The sequence below is a fragment of the Mastigoproctus giganteus genome, chromosome 7 (assembly GCF_048544385.1).
Source record: "Mastigoproctus giganteus isolate SK-2022 chromosome 7, ASM4854438v1, whole genome shotgun sequence".
Taxonomy (NCBI): Eukaryota; Metazoa; Arthropoda; class Arachnida; order Uropygi; family Thelyphonidae; genus Mastigoproctus; species Mastigoproctus giganteus.
This window is the reverse complement of record NC_143581.1, coordinates 31,446,575-31,467,946: the sequence shown is the minus strand read 5'-3', so window position 1 is coordinate 31,467,946 and position 21,372 is coordinate 31,446,575. Positions and strand designations below refer to the sequence as shown.

Below are 21,372 nucleotides of genomic sequence, written 5' to 3'. Positions count from 1 at the left end.
ACTGTACATTTGGATAAACTGCATGAAGCAAACATTGTTAACAATAAATTTTACAAATTGACCATTTCTCACATGATTTGGAAGAATGAAAGAGCGTGGTAAAGGTTTTGTGTTTTTTATTTCTCCAAGACTGTGAGATCACTGACATCAGTTGCTGTAGAGCTGAGTTGCATAACCAAGACATGGCTCATACCGCATGATAGAAGAGATAGGGTGAGAGTTGCCAGACCTTTTCTCTGGAGACCGAACATAGGTTCCACAGCTTCAGGCCTTCAGTAATAAAGTTGTGATATTGCATGGATTAATGAGTGTCATCTAACACCTAGTATTGCGTGGTGTTAGATGATCAGTCATTGTTATTTGACTTCTGTCCAGGAAAATAATGTAGTCTAGTTAAAGAAGTAATGCAAGGTTAACTTGTTAATCGTGAAGCTATGAGGCAATTAGGGTATGAATTTGTTAAAGGGAATAAACTGCTGATGATCACGGATGACCAATCCGATTAGCTACTATGAGGTTGTCACAAAGGAACTGGATTGCAAACATATATTGTTATTAATAATTTTGACATTATATATTTCGATTTCAGTAAAGCCTTTGACACTTCCATATGAATGAGTATTATATAAATTGGTGAAGGTAGTGAGAATCAAGTTACTATGTATAAAGAGATCATTAAGATCATCTCTGCATAAATAGTCACTTCTTTTCATGAACTAATGTTATCAGTGAGCTACCACAGGGTTCAGATATTGGGCTTCTTTGATATTTTAATATTTATTAATAATATTGATATAGGCATTTAAAGTTCGATATTAACCAGAGTATGCTACTTCATGAACATATAAACTAAGCAGGTAAGCTGAAAAATAGCAATTGAGGTTTAGCATTGATAAATGCAAGCCACTGCATTTGGGTAGCACAAAATTCGAGATAGTTGAAAAAGACTCAGGTAATTGTTCAGCTCCTCTGCCTAGTTTATCTATATGTTCTTGAAATAGGTAGAATCAGTGCTAGAAATCAGTGTAGTGTTTTGAAATATACAGGAACTTTGGCAGGAGGGACAAAAGAGTGATTAAGTTGGTTTCAAAACTATTCACTTCAGCTCATTTTCTTTTGACTACCCCTTGTATAATAATCATTTGATCAATTCATTTTTAATGTTTCTACAGCTGAAGGTTGAGTGGTACTGGATGCTTCATATTTTGACCATTCCTGTATACACAAGCTGTGTAATGCACTATTTATTTCATCTGCTCAGTTTTGTGTTGGGTCTTGGAGTATTGGTAATATGTTTGCTGGCAGTGAAACTATTATCAGTCTAGTCCAATTCTGATCACATTGGGATCCTACACCATAGTTTTGCCAATGATAGCACATTGCATTCCACCTTCCATTTTGAGAAACCTTGCCCTGCTCAATCAGCTTCAACTTCTTGAAAATCTGCTACCAATTCCTTAAATGCCGATCTTCAGGTAATTCTCCAGTGGGGCAAAGACAACTTAGTTGGCATAAGTACATTACAAATATTGCTTCCTCTGCATCTAAAAAACTTGGTTTTCTCTTTCGCTCTCAGCATTATTTTTTTTCCAAACAGCTGCTCACTCTGTACAAATCGCAAATCCACTCTACCATGGAATATTGTTCCCACATCTGGGGTGGTGCCCCCAAAAGCTCTCTCAGGCTTCTTGATTCCATTCAGAAGAGGGCAGTTAGGTTAATTAATGATTCATCTCTAACAGAGTCTCTCCAGTTGCTGTCTCATAGACTTACTGTTTCTGCTGCATGCCTTTTCTACAGATACTTCCATGGGCGCTGTTCTTCTGAATTGGCTTCTATAATTCCCACTGTCTCCTTCAAAACAGTCTGAACACGTGCCGCCAACATCCATTTACTGTCCAACTACAAACTCACAGAACTAACTTTTCATCTTCCTCGTTTATCCATTCAACTGCCGTTTTCTGGAACAATTTTCCTTCATTCGTATTTCGCCGTAGCCTAGTGGTCAGGCGCGCGGGTGCCTAAGTACACGTGCCTTGAGTGACCGGGGTTCAAGCCCGTGACTACTGAATACGGTGCTGTTTCTTGTATTCAATCTATCATGCGAACTCCTCTGACCGTTTGGTCGTCCCGGAGTATAAACAGAAAATTTATTTATTTATTTATTTCCTGAAAATTAGTCTACAGAAGTTAAAGTCCAATGTCAACAAATATCTTCTTTCGTCTTCCCAACCTCCAACCCAAGCACGGTACCAAGTACTATAGGTTCTAATACCTCTCGTGTTTGGGGGTCTACATAAAAAAAAAAAAACACCAGACTGAACAGACTAGCACTGAAAGTCCCATCCCTGTGCTAAGGAAAACTTATAAACTGATCCAACAGTACTTGAATAGATATAATTATACAGAGAGGGTTTTCAAGGGTTGTGCACAGAGACAAAAATGTGCAACTGCCACACTAGTGCCATATTGCTTGCCAGCATTTTCTCTTGGTCAGTTCCAGCAATATTGCATTCCCAGAAATACAGTACAGCAATACCTTAAAATATTCTGTTGCATTTTGCATGTTCCCCATATGTGATGACCAGTGCAACTTTAATATTTTCCCCGAATTTTTCTTCAAGGATTCTATATGTTATCCATTGAATAACCCCATCTTCTATATGTTATCCATTGAATAACCCCATCTTCTATATGTTATCCATTGAATAACCCCTGCAAGGAAAAGGTGAAAGTTAACAAAGAAGCTATGAAAACTATATTGTTACATTGCTGTTCCTGCTGTGCATTCAGTGTACCATAAAACAATTAGGTACCATTGATCCCAGTTTGCCTCAATGTGGGTTCTCATTTTACATACTGTAACTTAACTTATCATAAATCTGTTATGTCCAGTTAAGTTTGGTTAGAGAAAATGGAGATAAAGTTAATAAATTGTTATTTCTAATTTGATCCCTCAATTGTGGCAATAGCCTCAGTTAGTGAATTGAGGCAAATAAACTTACTAATACACTCCTTCAGGCAAATACACTCATTCACATTGATTTCAGGCAAATAGCCTCAATTAGTGAATGTATGGCAATCAATAAATAATATATCAAATCTAAATTAGCTGCGAAGAAGCATATGGAAAAAAAACTTCTAATTAAATGCATTACAAAAGTTAATTAAGTATGCCTTTAACTTTTAACATATTGCCACTTGTTCCCTATGCATCACAGAAGTAAAGGGAAAGGAAGTAAATTATTTCAATGTGGGCATTGAAATAATTTGAAAATTGCACACATCAGTTTCCTTGGAGGATGCTTTGGTCCCTCCAGCTTCCAGAATTTACAAGTTTATTGTGCAAATTGAGATGGACATATTTCTAATAATTTCTAATATGTACAAAAATCCAAGAGATTATTATTATTAATAACCATATGATGCAAGGAAGCCTTAGGCTTATGCTGCACCAGGAAAAAAAAAAAGTTCCCAAGCTACCCTGAGAGAGAGAGAGAGAGAGAGAGAGAGAGAGAGAGAGAGAGAGAGAGAGAGAGAGAGAGAGAGAGAGAGAGAGAGTCAAAAGTAGAAGGGAATCACCAAGAAAGAGAAGAATGATGATATCCAGCTCAGGACCCCGGGTGTGCCAAGCCCATACTCACCAGATGTGAGCATATATTCAATGAAGTACAGTGATGACTTTTCTTAATGGAAAAAAGAAACAAACATCTGCATCCCTAAGGTCTACACAAAGCTTAAAATTCTGTTTGTAAAAGTAGTAACTTTTTTGGTTGGTTAAATCATCAGAACTAGTTGGCCACTTCTAGTTTCAGTTTTAAAAAATACATCACTTTCATACCAGTATGATATATTCTTACTTAAAATGGTGAACTGAAAATAATTTTCAAAAGAGAATCATAACAACTTATAGAGTCTTAGCTATTTATTTATAGAGGAGAAAAAGAAAAGGTTTTATGTGAATTGGGGGGATAGTTACTCCTAAAATGGTATATGTAAAGATCCAAAGAAAGCAGATGACATTGCTCTGCATGCTGGCCAGTTTATATTTGTGACATTTACTATATTCCTAATCTTATAGTACTACCACTACTGATATTTGTTTAGACAGTTTTTATTAAGTATTATTATATGAATCAATGTAATTTGCATAGAAATATTAAAATAATTTGGAAAGGCACAGTAAAGTGTTTTGTATAAATTAAATTGAGCATAACATAAATTAATATTTTATCTTTTTATTGCAGGTAGTTAGAAAAGAAGAAAAGTTTTTTTTTTTTAATGTCATATAATGATGGAAGTAAGTGTTGCCAATAATGTTGAAGCTTCAGTAGCTTCAGACACCACTCTGTTATCTGCTGATAGTATACCTGTTGTTACAGTTGGTAGTATGCTTCCTCTTACATCTGATAGCATCAATGGTGCACTTGGTGCAACGCAACAAGCAATTTTAAATGTGGATGGTGCAATATTCGGAACTGCAGGACCTCATGGAATTGTACTTGCAACTAATTCTGATGGAACCAGTATTTTACTTAATACTGCTCAAGTTGCACTACTGGCACAGGAAGCAACGCCAATTTATGATAGTTCAAGTATAATTCGCTTTACAACACATGATGTAAACACACTCCAAACCGCCACCATAACTGAATCCTTAGTTACTGCAGAGAATGCCTCTCCTGAAGTGGGTACAACAGTTATAGCTGCCATTCCTCTTTCTTCAACCTCCTCCCATCCTCCTCTTCCAGTGGAATCTCCTTCAGAAACTTATTCAGAAAAAAATGAAGAGATTAGGCCACCAGGCAGGAAGGTAAGGAATGACACACATTAAATTTATTAAGGAAAGAAATTTAAAGTTTTATTTATGCTTTTGGTTAGATTAGGAATATAAGATTTGTTATAGGAGCAGAATAGCACCTTATCTTACCTATAATCTCATTAACAGCATTTATTTGCTGTATTTATTTTGTGATTCAAGCATTCCCTATTTTAATAGCAGGTAGGATTTAATTCAGATATTTGCAGTAATGAAATGTTTCAGAAAAATGAATAATAAAATTTTTCTTTTTTTATTGCATTGTCACAATCTTTTTGATATGCATTGTACATTCAAAAAATTTTTCTAGAGTAATATTTCTATGAAAATTATTGAATGGCTCTACTTTTAAACATAATTTTTCTCAAAGTAGTGTCTTTGAATAGCAGTACATTTTGTAGATCATCATAAGGTTGTTGAAACAAATCCAGGAAAAGTAATTTTGTTCCATCACCTTTAGTTATTTTTAGCATTAGCAAATGATGCAAGAAAGCACATTTATACAGCATCAGCCATCTTCCCATTTTACCCATCCATTCGCTCAAAAAGTTTGTCTAATTCTTCCTTGAATTTATTTAAGCTATCAACTTCCACAATAACAGATGGAAGTTTGTTCCAACAATCAACTACCTGCTGGCTAAAGGCAAATTTCTGCACAGCTAGTCTGTAACTGTCTTTCCTCGATTTGAGTTTGTGTCCCTTCAGGTTTGTAATCTGAGCAAGATGAAGAATCCCATCAGCATTAAGCTTGCTTAAAACCATTCAAGGCCTTATACTCCTCAATCAGATTGCCTTGCAGGTGCCTAATCTCTAGACACTGCAGTTTGCAGAACTGTAGCCACACATTTTAGTCAAATGCCCTTTTCAGATCATATTATGAGGGCTGTTCAATAAAGAATGATCATAATTTTTCATCAACAATTATACTTTTGCTATTTTTAGCTGAGCTGTGGAATTTAAGACCAAACCCAATCTGCATTATAGCAACTGTGCAGTTGACTCGTGAACATAGTGTGACCTTGGTGGTTGGTCGAGTTTATGCCTGTTCAGTTTTGCCTACATAATGGACGTGATGTGTGAGGAACAGTATGCTGCTCTCAAATTTTGTTTCCGTCTCAAGAAAGTATCAGCTGAATTGTATGAAATGTTAAAATAAGCTTATGGTGAATCTATGCTTCCATATAGCACAGCTCACAGGTGGTTTAGAATGTTTAAAGATGGATATAATTCAATCACAAAAATCAGTGGTCCTGAAGCTACAACCACTGCTGTCACCACAGAAACCATAAACGCTGCTTCTGTAATCATGAGAGAAGATCATTGTATAACAGTAAGGCAACTGGCAGACATTAACAGAGGCATATGATGCAAGAAAGCAAGCTTATACAGCATCAGCCAAAAAAAAAACAAAAAAAAAATTCCATTTCACTCATCTATTCACTCCAAACGTTTGTCCGCTTCTTCCTTGAATTTATAAGCTATCAACCTCCAAACGACAATGGAAGTTTGTTCCCGCAACCAACTACCCGCTGGCTAAAGGCAAATTTCTACGCATCTGTTCGACAACTGTCTTTCCTCAGTTTGAGTTTATGCCCCCTCGGGTGTGTAATCTGAGCAAGAGGAAGAATCCTATCAGCATTGAGCCTGCTCAAATCATTCACGGCCTTATATACCTCAATCAGATCACCTCACAGATACCTAGTCTCCAGATGCTGCAGTTTTAAGAACTTAAGCCTCTCTTGACAAGACTCCATGACCTGCTCTGGCAGCATGTCTGCACTGTCAGAAAACTTCATATCTGACTGCACAATTACCCCCAAGTCTTTTTCATTCTCCACTTCCCTGAGTATAGTACCACACTGTTGGTGCATTTCTTTGGGGTTTCTGCTAACCATATGCAGTACTTTGCATTTGTCAATGTTAAACTTCAGTTGCCACTTCTCAGCCCATCTGCCCAAATTTTCTAGATCCTGTTGCAGTAGCATACTGCCGTTACTGTCATTAACAACCCTGCCAACCTTTGTATTATCTGCAAACTTCAATGTTAAGCCTGATATACCTTCATTTATATCATTGATTTATATACAAAACAATAATGGGCCCAACACCAAACCCTAGGGAGATGTTGAGAATATCAGTAGGAAGCATGCATGGTTTTCTTCATGATCATTTGCATATGACACATGTTTGTGCATGCTGGGTTCCAAGACTGCTCACAGCTGAACAACAAGTTTCCATGGAGGTCTGTCAGAAGCTGCAACGTATAGTTACTAAAGCTGGTGAGGTTTTGCACAAGGTTATAATGGTGGGTGAAACATGGTTTCATCATTTCGACCCAGAAAGTAAGCAACAAAGTTCTGTTTGGAAGTCTATGTCATTGCCGACAGTGAAAAAAGCAAAAGTTGTGGCTTCTGCAGGAAAGATTATAGTCATCTCTTTTTTTTGGACATTCAAGCAATGGTTTTCCAGCATGTTGTGTCACATCATGCGACTGTTACGGGACCTTACTCTGGAACTTACTGTACACTTTGCAGGATCACATTCATCGCAAATGACCACAGGTGGGTGGATGCTGCATCATAACAGTGTGAGACTTCACATTGCTCATACTGTCATCAAGTGCTTAGCCAGCATTAATGTCAGCCCTGACCTTGCAGCCTATGATTATTTTATTATTTTTTTTTATTTCCAAAGTTAAAGGAGGAGCTGCAGGTAAAACATTTCCAGTCGTCAGCAGAAGTTGTAAAGACATTGGAGGCGATTCTCAAATGCCTGTCAAAAAATGGCTTCCACCATGGTTTTGATGACTAGCAGAAATGTTGGAGATAAGTGCATTTTACAAAATAGGGACCACTTTGAAAAGTGCCATCAAAATATGGATGATTAATAAAGGTATGTTGTGAAAATAAATTATGATCATTCTTTATTGAACAGCCCTCATAGAAAATCATATTTATTGTCTTTTTTGTACTAGGTGGATGAGTGGTATATATCTTTTTTTTTTTTTTTTTTTTTTTTATGAAAACCCCAAACACGAAAGGTATTAGAACCTATAGTACTTAGTACTGTTCTTGGGTTGGAGGTTGAGAAGACGAAAGAAGATATTTGTTGACATTAGACTTGAACTTCTGTAGACTGTAATTTTCAGGAAATACATATGAAGGAAGGTTGTTCCAGAAAATGGCAGTTGAATGAATAAACGAGGAAGATGAAAAGTTGGTTCTGTGAGTTTGAAGTTGGACAGTAAATGGATGTTGGCTGGTGGCTGCATGTGTTCGGACTGTTTTGAAAGAGACAGCGGGAATTATAGAAGCCAATTCAGAAGAACAGTGCCCATGGAAGTATCTGTAGAAGAGGCATGTAGCAGAAATAGTACGCCAATGAGACAGCGAGTGGAGAGACTCTGTTAGAGATGAATCATTAATTAACCTAACTGCCCTTTTCTGAACGGAATCAAGAAGCCTGAGAGAGGTTTTGGGAGCACCACCCCAGATGTGGGAACAATATTCCATGGTAGGGCGGATTTGCGATTTGTACAGAGTGAACAGCTGTTTGGAAGAAAAGTAACGCTGAGAGCGAAAGAGAAAATCAAGTTTTTTAGCTGCAGAGGAAGCAATATTTGTAATCTGCTTGTGCCAAGAAAGATTAGAAGTCAGGCTAATCCCCAAAAGAGATATATCATCTTGCCTAGAAATCGGAGTATCACCAAAGATTAGCATAGGAGCAGAAGAATCCTTTTTGCGAGATATAAGACAGGACTGAGTTTTAGAAGGATTGAAATCAACTAAGTTGTCTTTGTGACACTGGAGAATTACCTGGAGATCGGCATTTAAGGAATTGGTAGCGGATATTCGAGAAGTTGAAGCTGATTGAGTAGGGCAAGTTTCTCAAATTGGAAAGTGAAAAGCAATGTGCTATCGTCGGCAAAACTATGGATAGGATTTCCGGTCAATGGATGAAGGTCATTAATATACAAGAGGAAAAGAGTGGGGGAAAGAACTGAACCTTGGGGGACACTAGCATTAGTGGAGAAGTCAGAAGACAGAGAGCCATTTATCATCACCCTCGTTTTAGAAGATCTTTATGCCAAACACGATCGAAAGCCTTTGAGATGTAAAGAGCAACTGCTTGTGTTTCACTAAACTTTTCCATTGAATTTTTCTATAAATGGGTAACATAAGACAGAATATCACACAGTGGATCAACACTGACGGAATCCATACTGGCGATTGTTGGTCAGATGGAAGGAATCTAGTAATTTAAGAGTTGGCGGTTAATTGATTTCTCATTACTTTAGAAAGAGTAGAAGTAATTGCAATGGGACGATAATTGGATGGGAGGGATTTGTCACCCTTTTTAGGAACTAGCTGGATATGAGCAAATTTCCAAGCAGAAGGAAAAACACCTTTGGAATAAGAAAGTGAAAAAAGGTGGCAAAGAACAGGAGTAATTCAGGAGCGCAGGTTTTGAGAACAAGTGGAGAAATACTATCAGGACCTGGAGCTTTCTGAGCATTAATTTTCGTCAAAATCTTCTGACATCTTTTAGACAGACAACCACAGGATGCATTGAAAGGAGCATGTTGGGAATGGTGGGAGGTGTTTTACCAAGATCATTAATACAAGTTGAAAGAAAAATGGGATGCTAGCAAGTCAGCTTTATCCTTGGCTGAAGTGACAATCGAACCATCTGGTTTTGACAGAGGTGGGAGCAGAGATGGGCAAAAGTTGCAGCCAATAGCTTTGGCAAGAGAACAGAATGCTTGGTTACCATTAGGGCATAGGTTCCGAAACTTATTTGTCCTACTGCCCCCTTTTCAGAAAAAAAATTACTCAGCGCCCCCCTGGAAATCTACCTTCTTTAAGCGAACAAACAGAAAGATACATAAAAAACGCAAATTTTTTACTATATCTATATATCTACCTACGTCTTAAAACATAGTAAATAAAGATGTTGTAAATAAGACACCTTGAAGCTTGAAATTATAAAATTATTTATTAAAATCAACCATAGTAACATTCGCATTACACACAGAAAATTAAGATAACAAAGGATAATATGAAAATAAAAATTACGAATAACATTAAAAATGATCCTAATGAGAAGGATGAACCTGGTGCACTGCTATCAATGTATTAATCCTCGGCTCTATTTTTGTCAGCAGTATTCTTAAATCACCGCGATTCGCTTGCAGTCAGTTTCTTTTTTTTTGTTAAAAAATTTGTGACCGCACTATACCCATGTTCCACTAAATATGATGAAGGAAATGCAATTAAAAACTTGTATTATAGCCCATAATCCAGGATAAACTGTAGGTATCTGCTTTTGCAGCCAGAATTATTGGTAGCCGTCTTTGAATTTAAATTTCAATTCTTCATTTGTTGTTACATCTATCAGTTCTTCTTGTAATTTTGGAGATTCTTCTGTGTATGTACTTGAAAAAGGATTCAGAACCCAATCGGGTATGTTCATTTTTAAAATATCTTCAAATCGTTGATTGAAGTCAGAATGGAGAGCATCCAAGTACTGACAATAGGTAAGTAAGTCTTCATCATATTTTTCTACTGTTGATAAATTGGAAACTGGCTGAATTCCCCTCGTCCTAAATTTTGTTTGTACAGAAGAAGTTTTGCCACAAACACAGAAATAACAGCTTTTGTTTTTATTAAATTCAGCTCATCGCCTTGAAGTTGTAGATTTGTTTCATTAAATTTGTTAAACAAGTCTGTCAAATAAGCTCTGTCATTTTTGGAATCAATCAAATTGGCTCGTAAAGCATCATCTTTGTTTTCTAGAAACTCTAGCACGGAGTTAAAGAGATTATAAAACCGATTCAAACAGGTACCTTTTGATAGCCAACGAACTTCTGTATGAAGCAGCAAGCGATTGAATTCTTCATCGTTTTCAATACAAAGTTGTCTAAACAATCTGTCATTCATTGAATTGATTCTGATTTTGTTGATTGCTTTAATGACATAATCTAATGACCTATGTAGGCATTCACTCAGATTTTTGGCAACTAAATGTTGACGATGGATGACACAGTGTACAGCGAATGCATTCGGCACTGCCTTTTTTAAATATGCAAGAAAACCCCCTATAGCTCCCTATCATCGCTGGAGCACCATTAGTAGCAACTGACAGGATATTACTTAGGGGTATTTCTTTTTCTTTAAAAAACTCTTCCAATGCATGAAATATCGATTCTCCTTTAGTATCAGTTTTCAAATTTTTAGCAAATAATAATTCTTCACAAATTTGTTCTTCTTCTTTTATGAATCGCACATATGCTAAAAGTAAGGCTTCATTTCCTGGCAAAGTTGACTCATCAAGCTGTATAGAGAACTGGGATGTTTTTAAATACTCACATAAGGAGTCTTCAACATCTTGAACCATTTCATCAATTCTTCTTCACTGTATTATTGCTCAAAGAAATTTTATTGATAATATCAGACGCTGGCATGTGCAGCATAGTGCATATTACCTCACTTACAGCTGGTACAATTAGTTCTTCGCCAATAGTATGCGGTTTTCCCATTTTAGCAATCAGTAATGAAATGTTGTAAGAAGCACACAACCCATCGTCATCTTGTTTGGATGCTGTTGAAAAGAGTTTTATCAATGTCGGTTGTTTCAAACGTTTTTCTTTAAGTGCTTGAAAATAAAATAAATCCTTGTCTTTTTTATCAGCATGAACTTTTGTCAAATGTTCTCGTAGTCTTGAAGGTTTCATAGCTTCATTTGATAAAACTCTTTCGCAAATCAAACACATTGGTAATATATTGTTTGTAGGCAACTGAATAAAGCCATAGTTCAAATATTCAATACTATATTGTCTACATTTTTTCTTAGATTTGGCCATAATATTATCTGTAGAAAAATATTATATAATTAATGTTTCTCTAGTCGGAACCAAAATCCTTTGCAATAGGTGTGTTATACTTATTAGAATAGTGTCCACAACATCAGTGGTTTTTGCGTAAGACGGCAAAAGACAAACACACTAAAATACTAATGAAACTAATAAACCGGGTTTTGTTCTTTGCTCAGCATTAGATATATTTATTTGACATTAAATTGTCAAATATCAAACTAAATTTATCAAGAAATAATTAATTTAAAAATATACATTAATATGCAATTAAGAATTGGTTAATAGTTTTTATTCAATTTTCCGTTATTTATATAATTGTTCCTTATTAACACACGTCTTATTTACCAATTAGCACAGATGATTCAATAGATAGAAATAAATATTAATGGTTAACAGTTTTTTTTATGATTTCACTCCTCTGATTTCATTAATAATGCAATAAAATATTTTATTATTAGTAAACAACGGAAAATTGAACGTACAATTCAGAAACAATCTAAACTAGATTTCATACATGATGCCTATTTATAGTATCGTATTCTCAACAAGTCATTACACGCACATATTCTTTCTGATGTAAGCTGGATTCACCGTCAATGCCCGACACGCTCGCCTACCTATACTTGCTTGTTACGACGTGTCGGTGGACTTGACAGCCGAACATTTTGTGTGTTTACCTGGAAAATAATGTTACACTATGTTACACAACAGGTGAAACATGTATGAATAGTTTTTCTAAATTTTCTTTATCTTCTCTTCCTTCTTTATGCTTTCACCACCGCCTTATTTTTATTAAACGCCCCCCAAATGCACCTGAGGCTACTATCATCCCCCTTGATTGTTCCACTGCCCCTAGGGGGTGGTATGGCCCACTTTGGGAACCAGTGCATTAGAGTAAGAAGCAAGTTTTCTATTCTTAGCCTGTTCAAAATCTAGTTTGGACTGATTGATAACTGCTTTACAATTGTTGCAAGCTTTGGTGTAGGCAGAAAATAAAACTGAAGAATTGGAAACAAGCCAATTACAATATGCAACATTCTTCTCTTGAACAGCCTTAGCACATTTATTGAAAAACCAAGGTTTAGATAGAGGATGATATTTTAAAGTGGAGTGTGGAATAAAGGATTCCATTCCTACAAGAATAATTTCAGTGACATGATCTGAGCAAACACTGTCATCAGAAGTTTTGAAGCAGTAATCCGACCAAGGAAAAGAAGAAAAGAAATCTTGCAGGTCATCCCATCTTGCAGTCTTGTAATGCCAAACAACACGAGGTTGGGAGTAGCCATGAGATAAAGGCTCCATTGGAGAAGAGACAATCACCAAGTTGTGATTTGAGGTGCTTAAAGACAACTCACTTCGACCGTGTACTTAGAAGGGTTGTTTGTGAGAAAAAGATCAAGCGTATTGGCTGTATGATTAGGATTGTCCGGTATTCTTGTAGGTAAACGAACAATCTGTGCGAGGTCATTAGTAATTGCAAAAGCCTAAGCATCTCGACCAGTTGGGTCGGTGTGACTAGAAAATGGAAGCCAGCTGGAGTTGTGAACATTAAAATTACCAAGGAAAATTACCTCACTGTTAGGAAAGTTGGACTGCAGAAAGTCAAGTTACAAAGAGAGGAAGTCAAAGAGCTCTAAGTGATTAGTGGAGTTGGGAGAACGTTAGAGACAACAGATGAATTTGATAGAATGAGATAGAGATTTTAAGCTAGAGAAGATTGAAAAGAGGAGATTCCAAATTACCAAGTCTCTGACAGGGAATATCGGAATGGACATGTCACAAGTACCACTTTTGAGGCGAAAGAATCATACAGCGAATAATTTGGGCAATGGAGATGAGCAATAGTTGAATCAACTGATAACTGAGATTCTGTCAGAAAAAGTACATGGGGTTTGGCAGACTGCAAGTGGAAATGGACATTGTTGAGATTAGAATTGAGACCATGTATATTTGTGAAATGAACTAGGAAGTATTTGGGAGGTTTAGATCTTTTCTCAGATAAGCTTAGTGTATTAGTTTGACAATTCATGGTGTATTCAATAGTAAGAAAAAGTGGGGGGACATGCTGTATGAAGTAATGAAATTTTTGGATATAGTGTACACATGGTAAGAATATAATATCGGTGTGTAGATACACCATAGATAACTCTTAAAAAACTACAAAGTAGTTGTTGTCTTAAAAAACTACTTGTTGTTAAAAAACTACTTAAAAAACTAGTTGTTGTCTTAAAAAACTTCTTTGTAGTTTTTTAAGAGTTGTCTATGGTGTATCTACACACCAATATTATATAGATATTAAACTCTTAATGTATTATGCCTTGTGCATTTAATTATCTTAAATATTGTCTTTATACACCTTTTGGCATCTCTCATATTGTGTGATTATCTTCACAACTGGGTCGTCATGTCTGCAATACTAGGGTACCTGCCCACCCACTGATGATAGGCCAATAGCCTTGAAACATGTCTGGGTGGTGGTACTCACTGAGAATAAGTAACAATAGTCTTCTCTATTAGTGAAGCATTACTTATTTGAGGTAGTGCAATATCATGGCAACTCGTCGTGAAGGCAGAGCACAATATGAGAAAGAGCAAATGATGCCCGCAACAACTACTTTGTAGTTTTTTAAGAGTTGTCTATGGTGTATCTACACACCGATATTATATAGATATTAAACTCTTAATGTATTATGCCTTGTGCATTTAATTATTTTAAACATGGTAAGAATATACCCAGATTTACGTAATGTGGCCTCGAGAATGCTCCCCCACATACATACTACTTGGACCATCTCCAGTCACTATCTGGCAGAGTAGAGGAAGCAAGATTATACACTAGCTGATCCGGAAGCTTCCTAGAGAGTTACCAATAGGTTCAGTCCGGTGTGCTAACTAGCGACCGGCCTGTGAACACCGTATTAGAGCTGTACCCTTGAAATGTAAGGAAGATTGGATCTCACCATGATGTCCATCATAACCTCAAAAGTCATCAGTCATATTGCATGATGGAAGAGATGGGGAAGGGTCGACCGAACTTAGCTCTGGAGACTAAACATGGTTTCCACCACTTCAAGCCTCCAATAAGCAAAGTGGTGGTATTGCACTGGTTGATGAGAGTCGTCTACCACCTAGTATTGCCTGGCAACACAGAGACGTGGCATTCTTCCATGTGGTGTGGGTGCCACACCCCAACCCCTGCTTATGTTGGTTCACACCTGGGTGGTCATCCACAGTTTGCTTGTGCATGGAGGTTATACCCAAGATTACTAGCAGTCCCACCATCATGAAGGTGCTAGCAGAGGATTTGGCTGTCACAAACCATCCGGACTTTGCCAAAATTGGGCCCACTTGGCTTGAGTGTCGCCCAAATATCAGTTCCATCAGCGTTTTAGACTCCCAGGTAGCAAGTACAGCTTGTCTGGCATATCTGAGAGAATGTCTGGAACAACCTCAAGGACTAACTATTTAATGTTTGCATTATGTAAAACAATGCTTTCCAGAGACTGGTAGCCTTTCCCATTATATGTGCCACTTTAAAAAATAAACATTTCAAAATCAGCCTATCATAATTTTTAACAAGTGTTTCTCTATTTTAAATAAAATAACACTAGTTGCAGAATTATTATAATTTTTAATTATAAAAAACTCATTGAGTAAGTACGTAAAAATTTGAAGTTAATAAAAATCAGAGATTTTGAAAATATGCCAATGTTGAGATATTGAAGTCCAACAAAACTGATTGTCCATTTGTATTCCTAAATTGGAGCCATTGGATACAGGATCTGGACTTTATGAGGTCTTCTTCTATCCCTACCATCATGTTGAAAGAGCACAAACTTTGACTCGTAAACTCATACCGCATTCTACATTCATTCCATGAAATGTGGTATGACCGTTGGACATTCCCATTGCTTTGTGGTCCAATATTTATGCCCATTAACTTGGCACTTCAGTTCTCACTCTACAATTCTGATAGGTGCCCAGACAATGGTATACACCATGTGAATTATTAATGCAATACAATGTCTTAGAGCATACATTACCTAAATTTCTCTTAACTTGTGTTGTTCTTTGTCATTATCATGCCAGGCAGACAAATGAATAGCCTTCACAAAAACATTATTGCAGCAGTTGTATTCAGTAATACATATACAAGGTGGTAGAAAATTCCTGAAATGACCATGGTAGAACATTGCTGTTACAGTCAATAAACAAAGAGGACACCATATGTAGAAGTAATGGCAAATGATGCAAGAAAGCAAGCTTGTATAGCATCACCCCCAAAAAAAAAAAAAAAAAAATCACAGTTCAACCATCCGTACCCTCCAACAATTTGTATAGTCCTCCCTTGAATTTATTCAACCTTTCCACTTCCACAACAGATGGAAAACTGTTCCAGCAATCAATCAATCACCTGCTGGCTGATGACAAACTTCCGCACATTTATTCTGCAGCCATCCTTCCTCAACTTAAATTTATCACCCCTTGTGTGTAGTCTCAGCAAGTGGAAGAATGCCATTCACATTCAGCTTACTCAATCCATTCAAGGCTTTAAACACCTCAATCAGATCTCCCCACAGGTGCTTAGTCTCGAGATGCTGCAATTTGCAGAACTGAAGCCTTTCTAAGTAAGTCTTTTGTTCCCTTCACCAACCTGGTTGCCCTTCTCTGTACTCATTCCAGCAGATCTAAATCCTTTCTAAAGTAAGACCCCCAGACCTGTATATAGTGCTCAAGATGTGAGTATCCCATGGCCTCATACAAAAGGATAATCACCTCCTTTATGTCTGCTAGCAAAGTTTCTGTATATCATTCACAAAACCCCATGAGTTGTCCTGGCAGCCTGTCTGCACTGTTCAGAGAATTTTATGCCTAACTGCACAATTACCCCAGAACTTTTTCATTCTCACTACCCTGAATGTAGTACCATACAGTTGATAAGTTATTCTGGGGTTACTGCTACCCATGTGCAATACCTTGCATTTGTCAAAGTTAAACTTCAACTGCAATTCCTCAGCTCATCAACCCAATTTTCAAAGATCTTGTTGCAGTAGCTCACCCTGATGACAGTTGTTAACCATCCTGCCAACTTTGTATCATCCGCAAACTTAGACATTAAGCCTGATATACCTTCATCAATGTTATTTATTGAATAGCATGCATCCGAAATTTCTTGTTAAATCAAAGAAAAAATTTTACCCATCCACTCGCTCCAAACATTTGGAGCGAGTGGATGGGTAAAATTAGATTTGGTTTTTTTTTTTTTTTTTTTTGGTTGATGCTATATAAGCTTGCTTTCTTGCATCATGTGCCTTTGCTAATGCTGATAAAAGGGTATTATTATGAAATCAAAATTCATTGCCTAAGGTCAAACTGTTGATTGTAAAGTGTTTGAAGGAAAAGATGTCACGGAAAAGAGTGATGTTTACCTTTTTTCATGTTCCAGAAATTTTTCTAATCGTATCTGAAGAGAATAACTTTATGTAGAGCTGCCCAGTGGAGCTATTTTGAAGGTGACACAAGAAAATAATTAGTAAGTAAATATCTCGCTAAAAAGGATTCTTCTGCTCCTATGCTGATCTTTGGTGACACTCTGATTTCTAGGCAAGATGATATCTCTTTTGGGGATTACCCTGACTTCTAAGCTCTCTTGGCACAAGCACATTACAAATATTGCTTCCTCTGCATCTTAAAAATTTAGTTTTTTTGCTCTCGGTGTTACGTTTCTTCCAAACAGCTGTTCACTCTGTACAAATAGCAAATCCACCCTACCATGTAATATTGTTCTCACATCTGGGGCAGTACCCCCAAAACCTCTCTTAGGCTTCTAGATTCCATTTAGAAAAGGGCAGTTAGGTTGATTAATGACTCATCTCTAACAGAGTCTCTTCACTCGCTGTTCATACTGTTTCTGCTGCATACCTTTTCTACAGGTACTTCCACGGGCACTGTTCTTCTGAATTGGCTTCTATAATTCCCACTCTCTCTTTCAAAACAGTCCGAACCTGTGCCATCACCGGTCAACATCCATTTACTGTCCAACTTCAAACTCACAGAACCAACTTTTCATCTTCCTCGTTTATTCATTCAAACTGCCGTTTTCTGGAACAACCTTCCTTCATACATTATTTCCTGAAAATTACAGTCTACAGAAGTTCAAGTCTAATGTCAACAAATATCTTCTTTTGTTTTCTCAACCTCCAACCCAAGCACGGTACTAAGTACTATAGGTTGTAATACCTCTCATGTTTGGGGTTTTCGTAAAAAAAAAAAAAAAAAAAAAAAGTTCATTTTTAACTTGTAAAGTTATTCTTGGAACTTTGTAGCTACAACCTGTATACACAACTTGTCTCTCTTTAAAATCACTGATATTTTCAGGCCTTACCATGTTATTTTAATTATTACTCATTACCCACTGTAATATATCTGTATTTTGTTGCATGACATATTTCATCATGAGAGTTTGATTAGATATTTTCATGAGAGCAGGATGTCTGTGTTACAAAGTTATCCTTACTGTTTTTTTTTTTTTTTTTGTTCCAGGCAGTATGATTGTGATAATGTAATCAATGTTGAAAATTATCACTTTTCTTCATAATGGTGGCACTTATTATTAATTGTGACTTTATCACATAAAGGCACTTATTGCATGACTTGCCCTACCATGATCCAAAAAGCTCCCTTGCACTTCTAAGTTAAATTTGTAGATTACATTGTGTGTATGAAACTTATATATGTTTCTTCTGATTAAAACAATTATAATTTAAATTTTATATTAAGGGCCCTTACAGATGTGACTTGTGTGAGAAGGAATATCTTAAATGGGGTGCTTTGCAGCGACATATGCGCCTGCATGCTGAAGATAAGCCTCATCGATGTGGTCAGTGCGAAGCATCGTTTAATTTGGAATCCAATTTGATTCTACACAAGGCAACCCATTGTACTTCTGATCCCGTGTGTCCAGAATGTGGTAAAAAGTTCTCCCGTGTGGCTAGTTTGAAAGCTCATGTAATGCTACATGAAAAAGAAGAAAACTTGATTTGTACTGAATGTGGTGATGAATTTACTACTCAGGTTGGTGACTGGCTGTTATGATATATTTTGCATATTTTCTATCTTAATATTTTAAATTTCTTACATGTTAACTCTTATCACTTTCTGTGATCAAACAGTATTCATCCAGGGTATCATTGAACTAAATTCAATTACTTTGGAGGTGGTAATTACTGAAACACATAACTAATATACAGTATCTAGAAAATCGTATAAACTTAAAAAAATTCTTTATGTGGACTTATGGTTCAGAATGATAGATTACTTGCTTTAAATATACATATATTTAAAGCAAATAATATGGTGTGTGTTTTGTTTGTTATTTGGTTTTTAGGAGCATTAGCAACTAACATATCCCCATATTGCTCTGGGGATATGCAGTGGTCATTCCCTGACCTTTCCGCATCCTCCATATTTGGTGGTCACGGGCTTGAACCCCGGTCTAATCAAGAAGCGTGTGCTACGCACTGCTGTTCCTGCGCACCTGGCTATGGAGGCACCGAATATGGTGTGTGTGTGTGTGTGTATGTGTATACACACACACACACACACACACACACACACACACACACACACACACACACACACACACACACACACACACACACACACACACACACACAGGGTGTCTCAAAAATATTGGTATAAATGTTTAGGGGAGGTAGGTAACATCTAAAGGAATGTGAATCGCATAGGAACCCATAACCGGAAACGTCACCGTAAGTCAGTACACGGCGCTGGTCATCAGTTCGTGAGAGGGAAAATTTCTGGTTTACTCATTCAAGCAGTAGTTGCCGCACAAAGAGCATGCATCGATATACGAACTGTGAGCTGGCAGACATGCACCTAGTGTATGGATTAGCAGAGGGCCCACACGGTGTGCATCCCCATGCGGCACAACATTGCTTTGCAATAAATGTGTGGGCAGGTATGGTCGGTGACTGCTTAGTCGGCCCATACCTGTTACCATCCCGCATGAACTCCGCTAAATGTCGGATCTTTCTTGAACAAGTTCTACCAGGGTTACTTGATGATGTTCCAGCAAATGTGAGACGCAACATTTGGTTTCAACATGACGGGCACCTGTCCATTATGGAAGGTGTGTTCGTGAACATTTGAACAGGCGTTTTGGGTGTCAATGGATTGGCCGTGGTGGACCCGTTGCCTGGCCTCACACTCACTTGATTTATCGAGCCTTGATTTCTTTCTGGGGGTGTGGCCCTCAAATCTATTGTGTATGAATCACCTGTGGAGATGGAAATGGATCTCATGGCGAGACTTGTCTACACTTCTGCTACTGTCAAAGAAACTCCAGGTGTGTTTGACCGTGTCCGCCAATCCATGCTGCATCGGTGTCATGCATGCATCGCATCTCATGGTGGAACCTTCGAGCATCTGTTGTAACATCATGAAATGCATCCATCTCGTACTCCATTGTTAATATTATGTCAAATAAATGTTTGCCACTAATTACTGTCTTGTGTCATTTCTACTTCTTGTGCCTCTGCTGCTACTTTCCCGTGACATTTCCGGTTCTTATGCAATTCACATTCCTTTAGATGTTACCTCGCCTCTCCTAAACGTTTGTACCAATATTTTTGAGACACCCTGTATATATGTATATATGTGTATATGTGTGTGTACACACAACATACCTCACTTAGCACGGCTTCAAACAGCATGGTTTTCAATTAAGTTTAAGTTGAAAATTTACTGTACGTATAAAACTCATTCAATAGCCTTGACACGTACTCTACATATATGCTGCAGTGCCACTCTATTGTCTCACATGCACATATGCCAATAGCTCCCCTCAGGCAATCAGCAGCAATGTGTGGCAGTGTTCAATATTCTTAATTCCATCCTGACAAGACAACATGATAGCTTTTAAAACTTTTCATTTCACAATTTATTTTTTACCCCTTTAAATATGATCGAAAATATATCTGCATCTTTGCTAGAAATCATTGCCAACAACATGCGTTCTGTTTGACTGTATGTTTTGCCCCATTTGGCAAATAATTTCACTGGTTTTGAATCGCAAGTTCAGACAATTGCTGAAGACATGAAGATTGGAAAAGACTTTGGATTCGAAACTTTGAACAATTCCAATGTATGTGACTGCATTGACTTAGATGAATGCAACTCTCATTGAAATTGACCAGTAAACTGCATATGGAGAAGAGGGAAAACAATTCTGAAGTGGATAACACTGAAGTGGTACCAAAATAATTTTCAACAGAAGAATTGAGAGTTTTTCGGGGGGTTGACATGGCCTGTGAGGCGATTATGAATGGAAATCCAAATGTTGAACGTAGCATTAAGATATGGCAAATTTTAAAAGATGGGATTCGATACTACAAAGACTTGTACACCGAGAAAAAGAAGAACGACTTCACAAGGCTTCATTATTGAAATACCTAAATAAACAAAGCTTTTTTTCTCATCTCTCATGATGTTACCTTTTTTTTAATAAAATTTTTGCAATATTTTTTATTTCAAATCCTTTTAATTGACTATCAAGTGCAAATCGTTTATAGATTTATTATAATTTGTAGACTGTTTCTCTGGTACCCATTCAATTAAAACCCATTATAATTATACCTCAGTCAGTACGGTTTCA

The 21,372-nt window shown here is 37.0% G+C and overlaps 1 protein-coding gene across 1 annotated transcript in view; it reads left to right on the top strand.

Annotated features, from left to right (window-relative positions):
• Positions 1–4,294: 4,294 nt before the first annotated feature.
• The window catches only part of LOC150082786 (zinc finger protein 236-like), a 95,555-nt gene continuing 78,477 nt past the window's right edge, over positions 4,295–21,372 (top strand). Inside the window, 2 exon segments of the mRNA XM_090378282.1 lie at positions 4,295–4,813; positions 18,477–18,770. Of these exon segments, the coding sequence (XP_090234408.1) occupies positions 4,295–4,813; positions 18,477–18,770 (813 nt within the window).